Below are 23,212 nucleotides of genomic sequence, written 5' to 3'. Positions count from 1 at the left end.
TTGTGATTCTTAGTATCAAAATTATATCAAGTATTAAGGAACAACTGCAAAATGTATCTGAATTTTAGTTTTCCAGTTTGAAACAATTAGTGCTATTATTTACGTCCCCACACATAAGCCCACACAGCTTGAATTTCCTGGGATATACATGTGCTATTAATTTTTAACTTCACTCTAGCATCCAAGCCTGAATCACCAGGCCCTGTCACTTTCTAGTGCAAGAGTGTGTTTTGCCTGCTTGTACCAGAGACTGTTCCAGTGCCCTGGTTTCTTAAAGTGCAAAGGTATTTTTCAGGAGTTTATGTTTTACTTTTTAAAACCATCTCCTACACTTAAATTTCCTTAGCAACTTCCGAAGCAGCCGACTTTCGCAGCTGTGTTGCTGTGCTACGGATTTCATCATTACTTGACCAGAAAAAAGAGTGGTGGTTAAGCTAAAATCTCCATTTAGAGTGATTTTCTACAACATTGCATCAGTTCCCTGCTGAGTAGCCAGACCTAACAGCAAACAATATTTCTGTAACCTGAAGAAGAGTAAATTAACATTTACAGAACAGCTCAGCACTGAGACCTTCTTAAGACAAGAGGAGCATTTTCTTACTCGCGTTTCCTCAACTCCACTACATATAGACAGAATTGGTTTGGATTTTAATTCTAAAACTGCTAGTGAGATTGATCTCAAAGTGTGCAATCCCCTCAAAATATAGAAGAACAGACAAGAGTAAATGCAAAGTTGCTACAGGAACAGAAGTACGTGCAATTGCTTTAGAGAGCACGGAGCCGACCCTGCTCCCTTCTCTGCCAGTGGGAATTTTACCACTGACTCCAGTGAAAGCACAGCCAGGCTAGTGATTTTTCTAACACTTGAAGGCAATTATTTTTATTTTAAAATGCAAGAATAGCCTCCCGCTCTGGTCCTGTTCTCAGCCTGAGGCTGTAGCCCTGCCAGCACTGTTAATGTCATTGTTTGCGAAGCATATTCCCAGTCTCGCGTACACCCACGCAGGGCTCCCAGCTCCCGGCTGCGATGTCCCCCCCGCCGCATTGTTCCAGCTCCCCCCGCTTCCTTGCCTCCCGCCCCGTCCCCCCACCATTGTTGTCCCCCTGCACCCACCCTGCATTGTTCTCACCCCCACCCGCCCGCCTGCCATCCCCACCCGGGAGGGACCCTTCCTCCCTCCCACTCCCCGCAGCAGCTCAGGCTCCTTTCTTACCTACTTCCATATATTCTGCTGACCTATTGGCATCCAAACATTTTCCCTTTCTAAAAGCGCATTACATAAACTATCGTTACTAGATACCACAGCTTTTGTGAGCTGTGGGCGCTCTGCCTTGGGAAGCCCAGTCCAAACTCCAGACTCTCTTAAACAACAAGATTCTTCTTTCATTGCTACAGACTTTAGATCAGGCCCAAAATTAATATTGATAGAAAGCGCTATTGCATTTTCAGATAGGATATAAAAGGCTAGAGCAAAAATATGTTGTCGCTATAGAACAGCAATACGTAACAAGACAGACACATAGGAATTTAAATTATTATATCTTTGCAGTATATATTTACAGAAATTACTGGCATGATTTACATGGGCTCCGTTACCACAATATATAAGTTAAATCCTTTCTAAGCTGTGCTTTTTATCTTTCACGTATAAAAGCAGGTAGGGTTAAAAATGTACTTCTAAACAAAAACAAGGCAAGGCTCACATTTACGTAATCAAGTGTTAATTGCAGGTAGGATTTCTAAAATACCTTATTCATACGTGTATATCTATGTCCATATATATATATATAAGTATAGAAACAGTTTTATTCATTTACGAATTAAACAATGACTGAATGTTTAAAAAGATTTTTAAAAACACACAGAAATAGATTAAGTTAGCCAGCTGTCCTGTCATTATTTTGGCCACCTTGCTTTTTACTGCTCTCCATTTTGTACATCCACATGGTTCTTCTGAAATAGTTATCTGTACTGTGCTGTGTTTTTCATACACGCATATAGGGATACTAACCCTATTTTTTTTATGTATTTTCTATTTTTTTTTCTCGTAATACTTCACTTTCACTGTGGTACTGCTTTCAAAATGATGCTACCTCTTTTCACAAAATCACAGATAAACTGTTTTACACGCTTAAAGTAAAGTGAGTCTTTGCTAATCCTTGGGAAAAAGAGCAGCTACATATGCTTAGTTTAAGTAACAAAATACCAAGTAACCAAATACCTCATTTTATTAAAAAATAACTAATATATTTTGTATTTTAATATATTAAAATACATATAATACATTAAAAACTCATTAACTCTTACCATGGCTTATGCGATGAAAGCAGTAGTATGCAAAGTCCACTCCTAGGAGTGTCACATACCACGTCCATGGTGAGTCCCAGGGCAGTTCAAAGAGTCTGTAGTTATTCCATACGTAGATATAACTAATTAAGTCAACACTTCTGAATAAAACACTGAAATAGAGAACCAAAAACGTTGATCAATAGTTTTGTCAACTTTATTTACAGAACCTTTTTACTATATATTTAACATTTATCCATCAAGTAACATACTATTGACTTCAGTAGAACCTTTGCTTAAGGTCCATGAGGTTTTTAAAACCAACCCTCACCCACTCACCACCCATGTTGTGGCATTAGGCATGCTCAAAGGCTGAAGCACTCCTATGCTCTGCAGGTGCTACGGTGTTCTTCTTCTCCCAAATCCAGAATAAAACCATCCTTGCTAACTCGTAAGTCAGAAATTACTGAAGTATAACAGCAATTATGCTCAAATACTAATGTATGACATTAAAATACCTTGAATATTTCCATTGCGAGGAAGGGCATGGAAGGTGACAGGGCTTTTGGGAAGCTGTTAAGATGTTTGACCTGCTCAGCATATCACTTCACTCACTTTAAAAGAGAATAAATGCAGCAGGAAGAGACAAAGCCCAGTACCTTTGAAAAGAAGGGAAAAGGCAACTGGTACAGAAAAATGGCAGGACTGACAGAAAGGGGGAGATAAGACCATGCGTTTGCAAAGGCAGGAAAGCCACCAGACAGCAGCTTTTATTGCTGCCGAGTTCCTGGACTATAGCGAGGGAGCAGCCTCCCCTGACCTAATGCAGGTCAGTGCCGAGACCAGGAGAAGGAGAAAAGAAGTAGCTCTGGGGTGGGCAGGCCAGATCCAGTGCTAACTCTCCACAGCTGTTTAGGTCAATAAAAATTTGGGTCGCCCCAGTCACACCCTCCCCTCAGTGCCCCACCACTTTCCCACCTCATTTCACAGAGGCTGAGCTGTCTCCAAACAAATTGCTTTGGTTTTTCTGGAAATGTTAACCCCAGCATGAGAGATGAGAGGCCGTGGGCACTGGGGTGTCCCAGGAAACGATTGGTTTAGCTAGGTGTGAAATGGTGCCTCAGCTGCAGATTGACAGATATTCAAATTGGCATTTTTGTAGAAGAGAGCAGTCCACAGCCTGATTTGCACCCTCACGCCCCCTCCTGCTACCCTCCTTTGCTGTGTTTTTGAAAATGTTTATGGGACTGTGGTGAACTGAACTGGGGCAGCCTCTGAAAACAGCAAGTAGAAAAAAAGTGAGGAAAAGATACGAATTGTAGGAAAGTCACACATATCCTTTTTTATATATCAATGGATTAAATGCACCTCAATTTAGGGCCTAAGAGTCAGAAATAAGGTTATCATTAACACCATCATCTACACACGGAAAAAACTAATCTAGTTCTCAGATGTTTTGCTGATGGTTTTTTGTTGGGTTTTTTTTTTGGGGGGGTGGGGGGGAATTATCAGCAGAACAACATCTTTGTGCAAAGTTGTGCAAGATTTTAGAAATCTATAAATTCTGTTTGTGGTTGAAGGAAGACTGAGGGATTCCATTTCAGGGAACTTTAAATGGAGATTGCAAATGCATACCTGCAAGATGCTACCTGAACAGAGGTGGTACCAAAATGCACATAGGTGTCACAGCCGTGCAAACCTCAGCTGAAAGGCTGTCACAGACCAACATCACTCTTTCACTTTAGTCTCACCTGGAACTTCACCTCACAATGAAATCAGCTAACAGAGTCTCCATGCATCTCTTTGTCCATGTCTGCTCATTCTTGTCTCAGTGCCACTTCTCAATGCTACTTCTTCCCAAACACTGCCTTTTTTCAGCTAGATTATTTTTGATACCATTTACAGCGTAGCCCCAAAAATATTTGAATCCGCAAAACTAAAAAGGACGTACGATACTCCTTCTCTAAAGCCTTGTTTCACACACCTGGAAAGTATCCCTGAAAACAGTCTGGCCATGCCCTGTCCTTTTGGGTAGCTGCACTGAAAGAGTAGGGAACCTCAGCAAACATGGCTGTTTCAGCTTGTGCACCATCCCACATCCTATGACTGAACTTTGCGGTCACCTCCATATTTTTGCAGAGACATCCATTCAGAGCTTTTATACTTCTGGCATTAGCACCTCTTCCCATAACAGTGTTTTGAATAAGGCTAGAAGGAAACACCTTGAGCTTCTGTGCTGCTAGTTTCTCTATTAATGAGGAACAAAGCTGAAAATCCCAAGCTCCCAATACTAGCCTGCAAGCAGAATAGCATCACATCCCCCATTTTATCCCAAGAAATTGAAGTATTACAAGAAGTTGTTGTTCCAAAAGAAGAGAACTAACATCTTTTCCACAGCCAGCTGCCTCATCTTACCTGCAACTCATTTCTACCTTTATGACAATCACCCCAGTTTTTCTCTTGGACAAAAACAAAACACAACAAAACCCACGAAGTTTCCTTTCAACAGCTGGCAGATGAAGAATTTCTCTTCACTAACAATGACAGGTGTATCTACCACTTCAAAAACAACTTAGCTATGCCCAGAAGTTGGACCATACACACCTGGAACATGTTTAATTTTCATAAGAGCTGTGTTCTATAAATATTTTTAAAGAAGATTATATGTGTCCAACCAGATTTTTGCAATTCACCTCATGAGGCATCTGTAAAGTTCAGTATAAATTCTCAATCCCTTTCACAACAGGTCAGAAGGGAGCTGATATTATTCAAACACAAAGAAATGGGCATTTCTTAACATCTTTTCAATGACCAGGAAATTTAAAACACCTCTTGCAACATAGAGTATCAGTTATTATTAGGTACTGTTTTCTTACTTTATTCTTTTGCTTTTATTAACACATAATGCCTTTGCAGTACATCTAAAGATATGTGAACTGGTACATTTCCTCCATTTTTGATCAGCTGTCAGTATTTCGCCCTCGAGTCCTTTTTTTTTTTCCACAGGTTGAGGCCAAGGTGTAAAACTTGAGCTAACCCTGCAACACATTTTTTATATATGTAATTTGCTGTACATTCTTTCCTTCATGCTTGAATCACAGCTCTACAGCACATATACACTAGCTGATTACTGTAATTAATTTAGAGTAATCCATCATATCACTATGCAATGCCAGAGAAAGAAGAGTTGCTTAGCTAAGTATTTTTTAAAAATTTACAGTGTGATAGATAGGAAAGTCCAGAGCTTGCATTCAATTACGATTCTGAAAGTTCACTTGGAGTTTTAAAGGTTTATATTGCCCCAGTTTTTCTCCCTCAAGTTCCATTTTCACTTCTTGAAAATACAGAAGAGAATTTAAGAAAAGTTTTTCCTCATTTAAATGTTAGGTTTCAACCATAAATATGACAGAAGTAGATAGGTAAAACTTTTGTCATCTAGTCCAATCCTCTGCATAAGGAGTAATAAATCCTAGAACAGACAGACTGTATAGAAAACCTTATTATATACATCGCATAGATTTATCTTCTTGGATTTTGAACATTTCTGCTGAAAATTTTCTTATTATGTGCAAAGTATGCACTTAGGCAACCGTTTTGACTTTGAGACAGAGTTACCTTCTCCTTGTTTCCAAAGTTCATGCATACTTTATTCAAAGGTGATAATATTTGTTTTAATAAACCATTTCCCCCCTTCTCCTTCCACTGGGTCAGATTATCACTTCCTCTAATTAAAAAAGTCCAAGAAGGAAATTCTGGGAGATGAACTCTCCATGTGGAAATGAAGATCTACTTACGGTAGATCCCTGTGGGATAATGAAGGAGGGAAAAGGTGGAGGAAATTCAACTGGAAGAAAAGGCAGCTGCCCATTTCAAAGAACACAAGGTCCTGTTCTGCTTCCTCCAACTCACAGATCGGCCTTAGAGCCTGAAGCCAAAGTTTTAGGAAACTTCTTCCACGGTGCCCAGGACAGTCACCAAAAGGGAGAAAGGTCAGAGACAGTAGCTGTTGTCTCTCTTCCGAGCATGGCGGAAGGTCCGTGTATCAAAAGCAAAGGCCCCAAGGAAACCGCCTGGGCTCTTGCCACTCTTGCAGTCCCCACCTCATGTCACACTGGGAACTGACCTGGAGCCCCTGATCTAAAAACACAATTCTCCAGCTGGACCTACAAAAGCTCGACTCTCAGGGGCTCTAGCAGACTTGCATCCTTGGAGGTCAGACACAGAGGGAAACATGTTAAGGCACCCTGGTCACAAGGTTATATTATCATTAAAAATAGTGAGATATTACTAATACAGTTTCCCTGGGTTAAATAAATTCAGTTTTCCTAGCCTGAGTCAAACTTCATGAATGTAAAGTTTCAAAATGTTGAACAAAGGCAGTTTCTCCTCGATAATTTGAAATTATTCAGACCATATATGTAACAGCAGGATACATGAATAATTAAATGCTCTGTAAGCCTTTGTTTCAGGGTGGAAAGCATAAGGATTTCCATTTCCAAGGATACTCATAGAGCTTTCTTTTCCAGATGAAAAACTGGCTCCAGTCACAATTGAAATAAACATTTTGATAACATGATTTCAGTAAAGAGGAGAAGGGGGGAGGAGGTAGAGGAGCCTTGAGAAAAGGTCCATTTGCAAAACAAAGCAAACCTCCTGCAACCGAAATCCCCTTTTATTTCCTGTACAGGTGCCAGGTCTTAAACAGACACCCAATTTATTACCTTGTCAGCTGACTTATTAGGGTTGACACAAATCGAGCTGAAATATGCCTGACATACTGCAGTCAAGGCTTTTTTCACGCTTTAGCACAAAGCCAAACTTTCCACAAGGTGGAGGGAAAGGGAGAGGGAGCTGTGGGAGTTCTATTCCCTGTTTTCTATCATCAAGATGAATATGATCCTCTCCCATTCTTAATATGCAAAAGCAGTCATGAAATAACCCAAGGCTAAAAAATAATTCACAAAAATGATACAGCTGGGAAATTATTATCAGGCTCTGGAAAGCCCTTGATTACAGGAAATAGCACCTACGTTTTGAGAAAATGTTCCCACCAGACACAAACACCGAATCAAAGCCTCTCCTCTTCCTCAGTATGGCTTTCTTCTCTAGCATTTTAGCCTAAATAATGCAAATCCCCAGTTTTCCTCAAGGAGAAAAAAAAATACCAAATGCAAAGTGAAGTAAAATGGAGATGAGTTTGGTATCCTTACTGGCTGCATTGCATAAGGTTTTGTCTGACAAAGGTGACTTTTTCTTCCCCAAACACGTTCCTCTTGCACTTCACTTTTTATCTCCTAATTTGAGACACTAATATTAATTTACAGTAGTGGGTGGAATAAAACATGAAACAATAGGTTTTGGAAGGAAAAGAACAAAAGTCAGTGTTACACTTTTTTATTATTAAGTCCAAGTCCTGTCTATATAATTCAAGTCCCTTGTTTATCTTTGCTCTTTCAGTCATAAATAAGCAATCAATTAAAAATCCAGCACAAGTTAAATATTTTCATGAGAAATTCCACTGCCTTTAGTGATATAATCCATAGTAGTAACATATTTTGCCCTAAGTTTATGCAAGGTCTTCTGGTAAATTTAATTACATGCGATTTTTAAGAGACTGCAAATCCTAGTTTAAAAACTTCAGTACAGCTGAGCTTCTGGCATTGTAGCTTACTCTTCTTCCTTTTATGAGAATGGAAGTTACGTTTCTTTAGACCTATTTACACTTGCTCAGCACACTAGGCAGTGAATTCTGTTCCAGTAAATTCAGTACACACAATACTAGGAGATTTTAGAACGTCAACTTCTGCAAGGCAACAGACCTGACTTTTAATATTTATATAAATAGCACCATGTAAGTGTAATAGAAATGCTTACTTAATACCTATTTCCAATAGAGGACCTGATTTTGATCTCTCCTACTTGATTCTTCCACTGAAGTCAGCAAATTTGCATTAGAAATTAAGTTAGATTAGGAACAAGCCTGTAATATACTCAAAGGTCACACATAAACAGAAGTAATGAGGAAAAAGAAAAGGGTGTTCTATTCAACTCGGATTAGTTCTTCTGAATTTATATAGAACAAAGGAATTGGTAACAGATAAATGTTCCTATGGTTTGTAAAAATATAGTGAAATAACTTCAATGAGACATCATAACGCATCAAATCATGAAATGAGGAAAAATATTTACATGAGAATTTCTGTTGAACTGCTTTGGTCATACTTCTGAACTTTAAAAATGGTAGTTTGTTTTTGTCTGTGATATACACAGTGGTGAAAGTCTATTCTTTTCAGATCTGTAACACTGATTTACAGAATCATTAAAAGACATTTTTCCCCAGTTTCCATAACTTCTAGGTGTTGAACCAGGAAACTAGGTTGGCCAGCTCTAAAAATGCTACCCCTGTGCTCCATCTAGTGGAATCCTGATTTAAGCTTAATGCATCTTTTAGCAGAGAAGTGCTTCAGTCAGAATGGTACTCTACACAGAAGCAGCTCCTTAAAGTTTTTTCAAAATGCGTGCAAAGTGACACAACTTATCTTAAAGAAAAATACAGAAACATGGAATAAAAATCTACACAAAATTTAATTTGAGAAAATGGTATATTTTGTGAGCTGCAGAGACTACTGAACTTAATTAATAACATATTTCCAATAAGGGTAAACTCGGTTCACTGTCTGTGCTTTCCCAGAACACGCGTATATTTGAGAACAAACATTTGCAGCTCGTCTTTGTTTCTAAAGACACGGCAGGTGCAAAGCTGGGCTCTGAGATTCACAAACGGGCAATCACCAAGCCATTTACTGGCCCCACTGTACAGAAAAAGGCAATGATGCAATACTAAGGATGTAGACAAATATGCATTCTGCAAACAGCTGCATCAGTGTAAGAGGTTACAACTTAAAAGAGTAATTGGCTCCCTGACAGGGTTGTGTGAAATACAGCAATCTCTAGAACATTAGGGTAGGTAGGGACTACCAGTTGTTTCAGTCAATTAGTTTGAGAACATCCCGACTCTCCCAAGTCTCTCTCCCAAATCCTTCTTTTTAACGTTTAGCAGCTTATATGTCATTTCATTAGAAACTTGAGAGTTTTATACTCTGGCTCAGATCTTTCCTTAGTCATCACCAAAAAGTAGCACTCCACGCATGCCAGGCTGTCTAGAGCTGCTCGTTGGTACTCCTGTGCTCTGCCAGCAGCTCTGCCCACATGGGTGCTCTCCAGCCTGCTTCAAACAAAACGAACCAGGTAAACAAAATTCTATAGTTTAAGCCACTGAAGGCAATGCGGCTGCTATGCCTGGGAAGGACTCACCACTGAGAGAAGTGGGGACGGTAACAGGGGACTGGGGAGGTGGTGATGAGCACTTGACAGCAGGCGGGAAGCACTAGCATCTTTACTGGGCACAGCTGGATTTGGACTTGCTGAGGACACAGCGTGATTCACACCACATCTAGAAAACTGTGTTAAACTGACGATAACTCTTGTGTGGATTAATTATCCTGACTTCTACTGGTTTAGCTCCACTCAATTCATCAATGACAAACCAGATCAAAAAAAACTAACTAGACCAAAGAAAGATTGTTCATGTAGGGAGACGGTCACTGCCATGAGTTGAACTGATTTAGAAAATCCCCTTCCAGAGCCAGGTTTGCCTGCTGAAAAGGCTACCAGCTCCTGCTGCACAGACTACGCCCTTATTGAAACAGTTTATCCTGCTCTGACTGCTTTACCTACAGAAGATTAGTGAGTTATTTCAAAACCTGTTCTTCTGACAGAGCTGTGAGGGCTGCGACCTCTGGCAAAATGTGGGAACGATTAGCAGTGTATATGGGACAGTGCAGCCAGGAGGGTGCTCTTATGAAATATATAACTACCTAGTGCTACTTGGAGAGTGGGAGGAATGGGGAGGCAAGTAGATTCTGTCTCTTCAGGCTTGTTACCTATTAAAATCCCATTTTTTGGAAACATCTATTGATGGGTAGTGTCTTAAATTGCCATAGCTAGCTGCTGCAGGCATCGTTGTGACTGCAGGTTCAGTAGAGCCTGAGCCTAGTGGCCGACAGCTCTTGGCTGACACATTCCCATTTGCTTGCCTGTCTCTCTGCCTTAAACAAATACTTTTTTGGTCCCATAGTGAACTGAAGTAAATCCACACGTGATAGATTAGCACCTGAACCAACACAAGAGAAAGGGAGGACCACGTAAACGAGTACGGGAAGGACAGAAGTGCAGTAGCCAGAAGTTAGGTTGGTTTAGGGCATGGCACGGCACAGCAGCTTTACTTGCCATTTAACCAGGTTAAGTGATTACCTTTCCAGTTTGGCCCCATCTGCTCATCACTGCCCTAAGTGTGGTGGTTACCAGCCCTCGGACCTGCCAGCATAATTGCATGCATAGCTGCTCCCTGACCTGGCTCTGTCAAAATGAATGCAGCTGAGCTTAAACACCTCTTTTATAGTTCTTGGGGGGCTTTTGTTTCTGCTTTTAGCTGGATCACTTTGTCAGGACCAGGTTAGGGAGCAATTAAATGTGCAGTTATGTTGGCAGATCTGAGGGGGCAGCTGGATCAGAAGCAACACATCTGACCATGCTCTAAATAAACATCTGTCCAAAGCCTTAGTAAAACAGATGTGGAGAAAAAAATGTACCTAATAAGTCTTGAAGTGAAAATATAATTTACGAGAAACCGCATGTATCAAATTTTCTTCTAAGACATGCAATCTCTAATTTATGAGATTATAATTTTCTACAGTCACACGTGAAGTATCTAGTAGATACTTCAGGAAACCGGGACATACTTTAAATGGATAAATCCACACAGGCAAGTATTTTGAGTTCTGTCAGGACACTGCCAGCTCCACAGGGTTGTGAACTGCTTGCACCAACTTGAACTGAGTGTATTCTGATCAGCTCTGCATATTGCTGCTATTGAGAACTGAAAACTTCTGGTTTCAGATTGCAATTTTACATATGCTTTAAAGCAGATAACTCAGTAATGCTACAAAAGAATTGAGTGTTTCTTGTCCTGCAATCCTGACTGCTTTTTTCCAAGCCCATTTCTTGTGCTAGCACAAGATTTTGCAAAGCCATAAGAATTGATGCAGGTTAATGTGATGGGGGGGTGCTGGACCTGCTTCCTGGGCAACTTCACCACAGGGCAACACAAATGCTGGCAAAAGGGGAAAGAAGGTGCAGAGGCAGGAATGAGCAACCAGAAGTGCAAGTTAGTCAAAGGTGCTTCAGTTGGCAGCAGCGCTGGTCTAAAATATACGTGAAACTGCCTCTTCGATCTAACTTCTGGAAAAAGATTATTTAAAACCTAGATGATGTACAAAACTGTGAATACACCGGTCTATAGCAGAAACAGGATTTGTACTCCTTTGATTCAATTATTGCTGATGTGCAGGTATCTTAAGATGCATAATAGTATGAACTAATCAAAAAGCATTTTCTCATGCCTTTCTGATGTTTAACAACACTTTAGAGAACTCTAATCTCCTCTGTATCAAATACCAGAGTAAATAACGTATGCAAATTGTAATGTTCTCTTTAGAAACATAGAAGTTTACTGCAGACTTGACTGACAAAACTCTGTGTTAGACATATATACGCTCACACACTGTACGACTGTGTTGCAGAGTTGAACACTAAAAACTGGCAATTGAGCATGACCATAAAGAACGGAGACTTTCCCAACTAGTTTGAAAATGTACCTACCTCAGTTATCCCCCAAACACTTTTTGATTTGATTTATGTTCTGCTGCTTTAAAAGAAGAAATGGGCCAATATGAAATAATGCACATACTTGTATAGTGGATATTTATACCCAAAATAAACTTTCTCTTGGGAGAATATTTTTAAAGCAGCATTTCAAGTCTCCTGGCAATGGTTAGTTCGAAAAGTTATTTATTTATTTAGAATAAAAGTTCTCAGAAATTTTTTAACCACCAACATTTAGGATGCTGGGAGTCAGCTTAGTAATTCGAGTTTCTCCCTTTCCCCCAAATTACTTTTCATTGCATATACCATTTAGTATTCATACATGCAGAGGAATGGATAGTATGCATTAAGGCAGAGAAAATTATATTTAAGAAATGTATAGGCTATTTTACAAGAGACGATATATACGCACAAAGCAATTCAACTTACTACATGCTGTTGAGTCTAATGAGCCTAAAACCAAAACACATTGCCTTGTCCGATTAGACTTTTCCTCTTGCACCTACATTTTTAAAATTTGGCATACGAATATCAACAATTTATGATTTGCATTTTCTCCAACAATGAAGTAAGAAACACTGAATAAATTCTGTTTTCCCTCAAGATATACAGTACTTCTGTTACACAGACTGTGAAATGGAAAAACATACTTAGAGGCTGAATATGGTCTGTGACTCCTAATTTTTTCATTAAATGTAAAGACCTCTCTGCAGTGATGCATCTGAAGCTTCATTCTAACTAATAGACTGAAGCCCACCATTTCAGATTCAACCACAGATTTTTTTAAGGAAGTGGCAAACCATTGCTGCTAGTTGAGAAAATGAAAATTAGTCCCTGGGAGAGGATACAATCAATGGTGTGTTAATCTAACCTTCAGCTGTTAATGATTTGCACTACTATTTCCCCTGATGCTGTGGGTTCTGCTGAAATATTGTTTTAGCAGTTTCTGTCAGCTTTTCCTACCTTTTTTCTGCCTGAAAGGGAAAGACTGAAGTGAAAGTCTTAGCAACAGATTTCGCATGTGCTTTTTCTTTTTTCTTGACCCAGTTCTTTCACACCATGGAAGCAGGAGACAGAAGGGTAAATTGTTCTGTTTTCTCAGTTCAAGCCTTTTTAGCCAGTCTGTTATTCGCAACTCCTCTTACTTACAAAAGAGGTGTTACACTAAGCAGTCATCATTAGAACTGTGATATTAACATGCAAATAAATTATTTAGGAAGTCTGTATTTTGTCTGCTTCATTCACATTCAGCCAGAAAGTTAAAAGCTTTACAGAACTCTTTTTTGGAAAGAACTGCTGAGGAAGGTCTTTATTTCCAGCCACGAGAGCTGCACAAGTGACCTGGAATAGACTTCTTGTGCTGGTGTAGCAATGAATAAGTGTACCGATCCTGCGGATTTGCCTGCTCCTGCAAAGTTTGCGTCCTTAAGGATCATTTGGTTCACTCAGTTGAAACAACCTTGCAAAATAATTCCTATCTGAAAGAAAACTGCGTAGCCCGCAAGCCAAATTCTGCAGCAAAGTACTGAGTGCCAAAATAATAAAAGTACTCAGCACCTTGCAAAGCTGTGTTCCACACACACAATGCTAGCTTTCTTAGCAAGCGTTTGTTCCAGGAATAAGAGTATCTGAAGAATTTTAGTATGCTTAAAATAGAGCCAAAAGGCCTCGCAAAACCATTCAAACTTACTTTACATGTATCTCAGTCCCCTTGTCTAACTTAATCAGTCCTGAATATTTCAGATGAAAAAAATAAGTATTTAGCATGGTAAACCTTTGAAGTGTATGACTGTCTGGAAAATTAGGGCTAGGTTGAAGAAGCAACATTTGAACTACTTCAATATTAGCTGCGTGCAAACTAGAGTAAGCCTTTATCAGGATTTTGTGTTGGTGCACACAAGTCCAATATATTGACAAATGTTTAATTTCTTACAGCTTAAAATATAATGAAAAATTTAATGTTTCTCCTTCAAGATTATGCTCACAAGTCATATTAAAAGCAACAAAATGGTTTGAATATAGATTGTACACTAGCTGAAAAAATAGCTTCACAAAATTCTGAAATAACTTAGACATTACTTTACTCTCGAAGACACTGCTTTATGTTTGAATATTTCTCATGCTGAAAGCTCATGACACTTATTTGCAGATACACGAAGAGTTTGGGAGAGTGTCTCTAAGTGACATTATTTATCTACCAAACTCCATAAAAGGCTTTGTCCATGATATTTACTACAAACTAACATAATCCATTACAAGTTGTCTTTGTACCTAATTTAAAGGCACAGCATAGATCTTGTCAAATCTTTTCCTGATTAGAAAGTTCAAAAAAAAAAATAAAAATCAAGTAAACATCAAATGTTCAATAGATTACAAAGTGGGTGATTTACACATTTCAGAAAATGGGTACTACTTGTCAGAAGGGATAATTTTTTTTTGTTGCTGTGGTCTTTTAATGTATTTTATCAATAAACTGGTTTGAAAGAGAAGATTTCTAGTAAAATTTACAATGACAATAAACAGGGATCTCTAAGTAACAAAGACAACATTTCATGGATTGAAACTATTTCAGGATGACCAAATGTACAATCCAATGTATTTCTACATGGCCAAATATATGAACATATTGCCTATGAATGAGGAATGTAAGCCACAGAATCTAAAAAAATATTTGGGGATGAAGGATGGCTCAAAGGACCTGGGATATATAAAGGGAGGAACAACAAGTAGAAATAGAGAACAAATGACTTCATTATTTGGCACTGATGTAGCAATTTCTGAAATATGGAGTGCACTTGAGACATCGACACTAAGAAGGCTGAAAAACTGCAGAGGATTCAGAAAAAGGACTGTGGGAATAATTGAAAGACTTGAAAATATACTATATAGTCAAATTCAAATAATAGAAACTTTTCTTTGTGTAATGAAGAGATTATATGCAATTTGATGTTAACCAGTAAATTCATACATGGGGAGTAGAAATATAATCCCATTCTAACAGAAAAGATGTAATAAAATCTATCAGCTGGAAGCTCATCTCGTGCAAAGACAGATCTAAAAGATGATGTTCGTTATAAGTAATTAGAGCTCCTGAAAAATGCTTAGGACAACTTATATAAAGAACTTGCTGGATTCCCTATTACTGGATATTTAATAACCCACAGTGGATATTTCTTTAAAACACAACTCTGTTCACCATGAACTAGTTCAGTTAAATCACTGGGGAGCAGATTAGATGATCTTGTTTACAACAATTCTCTCAGGTATTAAAATCCACTGAAGTCAAACACAAGATTATGACTGAGTTCAAAGAACTTTAGATCACATGCATACTCACAATTCTATCAATCGGGTTATATGCACACAATTTTATTTTTAAAGGCTAATGAAAATAATGGACTTGTTTTGGTTTGTTGCTTCTGTTCTATTCTTTCTGAAGCTTAATGAAAGAAAACTCACATTTTAACATATAGTCCAATATAAGGTATGGTCAAGGGAGCTGAAGTCCCAGAATTGGCAAAAGGTGACAGTCAAGATCAAATACAGATTAATATAATTGGAGGTGGAAAATATCCTGCAAGTATCATATTTAGCTTTACATATTAAAAAGACATTTACACTTCTATGCAACTTAATTTTAGCAAAGTGAGATCTAGATGTCTTGTTTAATCATTTTGGGTTATCAATATCAACTTCAATATAGAATTTTCTTTTCTTCCTTCTTAGTGATTAAAAAAAAAAATATCTTAAGCTAAAATAACACATATACTTACTCTGGCAGTCGAGACAGGATACCTAAAGAAAGAGAACTTATGCCATCATTGATCCGACCTGCCAGTTTACGCTTCTGAACCCAGCTGACAGCGAACTCCAGCCCAATAAAAGCAATGAAGAATGGAATACTCTGAAAAATAGTTTGAAGAAAAGAAGTCACAACACAAACAGAGTTAGATCCCCCTTTCCTAACAGCAATTCATGTAGCCAGATACTTCTCAGGTTGTCTGGCACTTTACTAGCTACTATTCTGATAAAGCTCCACATGAACCTTAAGAATCAGAACAACCAAGGCTACCATTTAATCCCCAACACCAGCATAAACCCAGTGCACTAACCTCCTCCCATATTATTTTCTTTTGTATCTTCTGCACATAAATTGTTAAATGGCATCAAAACAAAACACAAAGGTCTTTCCAAACTCATATTTCTCATATTGAAGTAAATCAGCGAGAGGAGAAACATTTGTGGACTCCTCTAACCACAAGGTAAAACAGAATCTGCTTTCGATTTGATATGTAAGCGGTTTTTGAATGTGTTCAGCCACTGAATTTGGCATCTAACAATATTATCTGAAAGACATAAAGTAAAGTGAGTTTCTTTCTAGTCGGCATTTCTGTTGCCATGCTTTTTGCTGCAGATAGCAACGGCTTTTATGTATGTGTACAGGAGAGAACCCAGTAACTACGCAGCCCATTCCAATTTGGGCCATTCCACATGTTCTCTTTCCAGACCAAGTAGCAATGATACAATGTTCCCTTTTTTCTTTTGGGTTGTACTAACGGTAAAATAATTTTCTGCCTTTCTGAAGAAAAGCATAATGATGAGTGAGCCTGAAACATTTCTCACTCACAACACTGCTTCAGTCTAGGATTCAATCCGCATTGTTCATTTTGCATCCCAGATCAACTGGCAAGTTGATAATGCACAACAGCAGCGCCCAGGAGAGAAAGGTATGGCTGTGACTAGCAGTAGGACTGGTAACATTATTGTGACACCACCATTTTTCATCAGTGGAGAAAGATTGCTACAGCTATTCTCAAAATTTCATCAGCATAGGCAAGAAAAAAGGATTGAATAATAGCAATTGGTAGAGCATGTGCTTTTTTACTGACACTGCTTTTTTACCCAATGCTTCATGGGTGGAAGGAATGACACGGCAGTGGCAGCGCTATCAGCCACCGCCACCAAAATATAGAAGGTCTGTGGAAAATAAGGAGGAGCTATTTTCCTTGCATCAGATGTCTGTGCATATGCATGTTGCTTCAACTGCCTCCTTTACTCTGTAGAAAACTTCTGGGTGACCTTGGAGACATTTGGACAACTCCTTCTCAGTGGTATTAAGGCCTAAAATTCCCACCATGTTTTGCAAGGCAAGCAAAATGCAAGACCAGTGACATTTTGTGCACCATTGTGAGAGGCACCACACATCCAGACTTGCCCTGTTAGTCTTTTGCTGCTGCCCCCTTCAAGTGACCTGCAAACACATACAGATTCACAGACTAAAACTGTCCAAACTGCCCTGCTGTAGAACAGAGGCTGCTTCTGCCTATACAACATTTTAATGGAAGAAGCATGTTGCCTCTGCAAATGCCATTGCATTTTGGAGGGTGCTCATTTTTGTTGCCAAGTGAGATATGATCCGGGAATTCCTACCAGGCTGGGACACTAAAGAGACTAAGATGGATATAGACCAGATTGCTCAGTGGAAGAAGAATTGGATGATTCAAACCATGCAAGCAGCAAGAGATTTATAGCGTCTAGGAAATGTGAAAGTTCATAAACTTCAGCAGCTCAGGGTTAGGTTACAATAACAGATGAACAGAGATTAATATCAACGTGGCACTTTTTAATTTAGATGCCTAGCTTGCTCCTTAACAGCATTTTAGGTATCTAAAAGGCTGTTTGGGATATGCACTAACTGATGATATAAATAACTTCGAAAGCAAAAGGCAACCTATGGATAAAGCATAAACAGGACCCAAGAAAACCAATGTGATAAATCTTTGGATATTTGAAATCAATAAGAAAGAAAGACAGAAAGAAAGACAGACAGACAGAAAGACAGACCAAACACCACAACCTTCCAGCTGAAATAATTGAAACATTCTATGAAAATATAAGTACTCCTTGTTTTGTTCTAGATGATTCATTTCTAAGTAGACAAAACTTTTAATGTACTTTTCTTAATTGATATAATTAAAGAACAGATTCCTAACTTGTCAAACAAAGGTTGATGACCACAGCTGTACGTCGCAGCAGAGATAAAAAGGGTCTTATTAAGAACAACTAAGAAACACTTGACCACAATACCAGGAGCCAGGTCTAGCACAGACTACAGGCAGTTTGAAGTTGTGGAACAGCAGAAGCTGCGTGGCAAATCGAATGGGCTCAGGACAGAAAAAGCGGGATGCTGTATTCATGAAATTAAAATAGGGAATCAGAAACAGACAACGCCTGCATTCTATGTGGTGATTCGCTTTACCTAGCAACATCTGAAATGGTTAAAATATTTGTCTTTCTACTAATACACACTAATGTAACTTCTTTCCCATTGACTTCATTAAATATTTTCTTCCCACTGCGAAGCTGTGAGACAGCCAAGCATTTGACAACACTTTATGACTCACAAATACGGAGTGCGATAGCAAGGAGGATAGAGAAACAGCCTTAACATCCTGCCCATCAAGGAGCCTGCTTGGAAAGGGAAGATTTACGGCATACCTCTTAGTATCTAAGAAATTACTACCTCCCTCCCACACACCCACATTAAGCTTTGTCCAAAGCAGATCAAAGGGATCAGCTATGTCAAGACTAGCACGTATTATTTATGTGACCATAACACCTAATAGCTATTGTCACGGAGCAGCAGGATCGTACCATGTTAGATGTCATTCAAGGAGAAGGAAAAGGCACCCTCTGTCCCAGACAGCCTACAGTCTAAGGATGAGATGTAGGACAGCAGAAGGATAATGCAAATAATTCAGGGAAAAGGAGACAGTCAGTAAGACAGACAGTAGTCTCACTAGCCTAACCATTACTTTTTTTTTACTTTTTTGTTTAAGTTAAAAGGACAATGGAGACATTTAAGGAACCCGTTGAGGATAGGTAGCTCTGCAAAAGTTTGCAAGGATCATCCCTACAAAAAAAAGGGCACAAAGTTAAGAAATAGCCACTCTTGGCACCACAGGCCAGAGACAGAAGCTGGATCCTTTTGGTATCTTCTGGTCTAGGAATGTTTTTCTCTCTTTCTGTTCCCAGTTTCTTTCTCTTTACCCATCACCAGAAATACTTCATGGAGATTTGCATTAACTTGTAGTTTACTTCAATAACTGATCCATAACTTGAAAGTCTTACTCTGACCACTAAGAGGGATTTCCCTTATAAGTAACCAACTCTTACAAAATGCAAAGGACCTTTTAAAATCAGTTAATCAGTTTCTGCTTTATACAGTTGCAAAAAATAATATTCTAAGTTGAAACTGCATAAATTCATGTTTTTATTGCAAGTCTTGAAACAGTTTCTGTTTTCTTAAAGTCCCAAGTCCTTATAAGATTCTCAACTTTCATGTAAAACTAAATATGAAGGTTCTGTGCCTCACTATTTAGAAGCAAAGCCTAAAATGTGAATTGAGTGTAAATGTGAACTTAATCTTTAGGCTCTCAAAAGCAGAGAGTAAATAGAAAAGAAAAACAGTGATTATTAAATTTAAAGCGTTCGTTTTGGGGCTCTCAGCAAATGGAACAGTGCTCTCTCTTCCTGAGTCTGACTCATTAAAGTCTTTACTGAGCAAGCACAAGTGATAAATTCAGAACGTAGCAAGGAGCAAAGTGAAATTCTTGTTGTTCATGAGAACTTGCCAAATATTGGCAAGCAAAAAGCAGCACTCCACCTGCCCATCTGTAGATTAAGAGAGGCTCAAAAAACCAGAGCATGCAGAGCATAATCTTATATCCACAGCAAAGAGGATGCTCGTGAAAGGACAGGGCAAGCATCAGTATACATTGTAAGAGTCAGGAAGTTCTGCCCTGGAGAAAGAAAATTGATTTATGACTTCTATTCCTAGAAATCAGGGAAAATCAAGAGTTTCAAATTCGACACGACAAAAGCTCACGTAAAAATAAATTCTATGATTATGCTCCAGGATTTGGACCCTTTTTCCCAGAATTTTAGAGATTAGTTGGAAGGGTGACTTTTCCCTGAGCACCGCTGCAGAGCTTTGATGCTAGTCATTAGCAGCTGATCAGCTAATGTTTTAAACAGGACTTGGGGCCTTCATGTGCAGCTCTGCCAACATACAGAGCATTATGCAGGGACCAGGAGCTGTTTTGCCTCTGAAAATGGAAGTAATATAACCACAGCCAGAAAGTACACCACACAAATTAAGCTAGCTAAGTTGTTCTGTTCTCAAAATCAGAGCTGCTTCACCCACTGCTGTCACTTGCTGCCCAAATGCAACAGCACAGCTGACTCTAGCTCAGAGGAGCTACTCCTACGAAGCGCATGTATTTTGAAGATCAACAAAGTGCTCAATTTAGCAGATCACCCAAAACATGAATGTTTGAGTGAATTAGGAGGTTCTGCCACCTGCCTAATGTTGGAAGGTGCAAGTCCCCACAGCTGTAGCCATGTGATCTAACGTACTAGAAATACCCTCATCCATCTGATACACATGATAGATCACAGAGACGAGATCCAAATCCCACTTCTATATGGTGTCTCAGAAAAAAAAAAAACAACAAAAAACCCCACAACTGTTTAGGAGACACTAACATAACCAGTAGCTTGTTTCACACCCGCATCATTGTTGCTGTATTTCAGAGGGAATTATTTGAGCTGAAGCCTTCATTTATTACCAGCTCTACATTAGAATTGTTTTTTGTTCTGTGTTGAGCTGAGCTCAAACATCCACTTCTATATTTGTACAAACTCAAGGGGTTACTGCTCTAAGCCCCCCTTGAATGGCTCATCAGGTCACTATTAAATCTAGTCCTGCTGAATCCAATGGATCTGCTGCTCTTGTAATTGTTCCTTAAACAATCCAAGAGAAGCTACCAGACTAGTAGGTCAAATGCACAACAGCGACAAGCAGCCGGAGAGGGACTGTAGGTAGTTACCTTCTGCCCAAAACCACATGCCCAGAAGAAGTAGTGCGAATACTGCCTAAACTCAGACCACAGCCGTAGAGTTGACAGTCACTAAGACTTTTACACAACCACCTAAGTAAGTATCAAAAGATCTGTTCTGGCAACAAATGCACTGGGGGAGGTGGGGATTCTGGTATAACTAACCCAAGATAACAATTCTAGGAAAGTAAAACCATAATGGGAAACCTTTTCTCAGTGTAGTTTTTTTGCAAGGTATATATTCCTTTACAAACTTATCACAATGGTGCTCTACAACATCAGAAGCCTACAGGCACTTTTATAACGCAGAGAAGTATTAAGAATCCTTCCTCAAACTTTTATAGCTCTTCTTTCACATTAAAAGAAATTCCAGGTTTGGCCAAGGTCTGAGCTGAATATTGCACCGGTCCGTACGAGAGAAGAAAGCCTAGGGATGCTAAGGAATGGTGCTGGCAAGAACGTGAATGATACTAAGTTGGAAATGTGGGAACAGTAAAAGGGATTGAGGCAGGCAATAGACAGAGCTGGAGGGAGAGATCAGCTGACCAGGCAAAACTGTCAAGCACGAGACAGTTTTCCTCGATCATGACGCTACAACTCAGTTGCAAAACGCCTCTGAGAAAAGCAGTCCATTGACCAGATGCTGCACACAGCCTGGTTTGCAGCAGCTGTCTGCTTCCCCTGTCCAAAAGGGCAACATTTGCTGATAACAGCCATCAGGGAAGGGCTGCTGCATACTACCATTTCCAGAAAGCTGCTGATGGTGCTGCCTTTCTTTGCGCAATCCATGACACCCCCACTGCAGCCCAATAGCAGGTGCTGCACAGCAGTCCAAGGTTAACCTGGCAGAGGAGATAGTCGGAGCTACCAGGACTCATATAAAAAGCGTGGCTCTTCAGTGAAGCTGGTCTGAATTTCCTTTCACAAGGGCAAAACAATGTTTATCTGCTTTCTCCATGAAAATCTCACATCAATTCCAGGTTCAGCAGGAGCTGGGTGCTAAGATATGTGCAATAGGTAGAACAGAAGGGAGCAAAGGTACCTTAATGGAAGTGGATAAGCTGGCAGGGCAGAAGGGGAGGGAGGGATATGCTGCTGCCTGCTGACAAGGGAGTTCTCATCCCTGACCTCTGTACTCTTGCCTTGGAGCTTTAGGAGACTGCACTGTCCCAACTCAAATATTTGTTCTCTTAAACAATCTTTATTTTTTATTTTAAATAGAATTTTTTATTTTTCTTTCTTTGACTGAACTTGTACCGCTCACTTAAAAGGCTCAGAGACATGACTTCTTGCTTGCTTTAAAAACCATAATAGCCAAATACAGTGTCATGTTTTATGCTTTACTCAGCTCAGTTTGCTGCCACTATATCCAGCAGCACTGACAATCGCAGTAACAATGTTAGCATCAACCCCCCGAAATTTGGGGTGCTTTTCTGAAAACTTTAGCTCCTGGTATCAGGGAAAAGCATCTGAGCCTTCATTTAAAATACATGAAAAGAGAGTGCACGGTTACATAGGCAGCTTAAACAGGCAGCTTGCAGATAGAGAGCCCAGGAGTGAAAGCGATCGGAGAAAGACGAGGTATTTCATCCTAATTTAGGTGCCCTTTCGCGGACATTGTTTCCTTGGGTCCGCTGTGGCTTTTGCAAAAAAGTTAAAAAAAAAAAAAAAAAGGCGGGCGGCAGCTGCGCGCAGGGCGGGCGGAGGGGAGGGCGAAGGATGCTGCCGGTGGAGAGGGGGGGACGGGAGGGGGCTCTCACCTTCTCCACGTAGTCGGGCACCTCCTCCACCGTGCGGAAGGAGCTCTCCCCGGGAGGCAGCACGTAGAAGAGAGCGCGGAGCTGCTGCCCCGGCGCGGTCGCCCGCGGGCCACCCGCCTCGCTGCCCATCGCCCGGCGACCGCGGCCCCGCTCCGCACCGCGGCTGCAGGTGCGCTGGCAGCGGGGACCTTCCGCCCGCCCTCCCCGCTCCGCGGGTGCGCTGCCAGCGGGGAACCTCTCGCCCCGCCCCGCGGCAGCGACCGCTTCTGCTCCCGGGCAGCGCTCGGACTTTAACTTTTAACTTGAGGCGGCGGGCTTCGCTTCCCCACGGCGCTGGGGGTCTTGAAGGCTGCTGTGGGGAAAGCCTCGACTTTCGTATTTCTCTTTGAATCGTGCTGCTGGAGTTTTCTTGGGGTTGATGGTTTTGGGGGCTTTGGTTTGGTTTTTGGGGTTTTTTTTGTATGTGTCATCACACGCACGGGCCACTTCCGGGAGTCAAGGAAAAGCCCTCGCACACCTACTCACCACGCGTCCCGGTTCCC

The 23,212-nt window shown here is 40.1% G+C and overlaps 1 protein-coding gene across 2 annotated transcripts in view; it reads right to left on the bottom strand.

Moving 5' to 3' along the window:
• Window positions 1–23,019, bottom strand: part of AGMO (alkylglycerol monooxygenase) — a 198,451-nt gene extending 175,432 nt beyond the window's left edge. Inside the window, exons 1-3 of one of the 2 annotated variants that reach the window (XM_054191521.1) lie at window positions 22,671–23,019; window positions 15,784–15,914; window positions 2,309–2,460 (exon numbers count right to left, since the gene is read on the bottom strand). In XM_054191521.1, the coding sequence (XP_054047496.1) occupies window positions 2,309–2,460; window positions 15,784–15,914; window positions 22,671–22,799 (412 nt within the window). In that variant the 5' untranslated portion in view covers window positions 22,800–23,019. The remainder of the gene's footprint in view (window positions 1–2,308; window positions 2,461–15,783; window positions 15,915–22,670) is intronic. The other variant, XM_054191523.1, reaches the window with a different exon arrangement.
• Window positions 23,020–23,212: the final 193 nt, after the last annotated feature.

The sequence above is a fragment of the Rissa tridactyla genome, chromosome 2 (genome assembly GCF_028500815.1).
Source record: "Rissa tridactyla isolate bRisTri1 chromosome 2, bRisTri1.patW.cur.20221130, whole genome shotgun sequence".
NCBI classification, from domain to species: Eukaryota; Metazoa; Chordata; class Aves; order Charadriiformes; family Laridae; genus Rissa; species Rissa tridactyla.
This window is presented reverse-complemented; position numbering and strand designations above follow the sequence as displayed.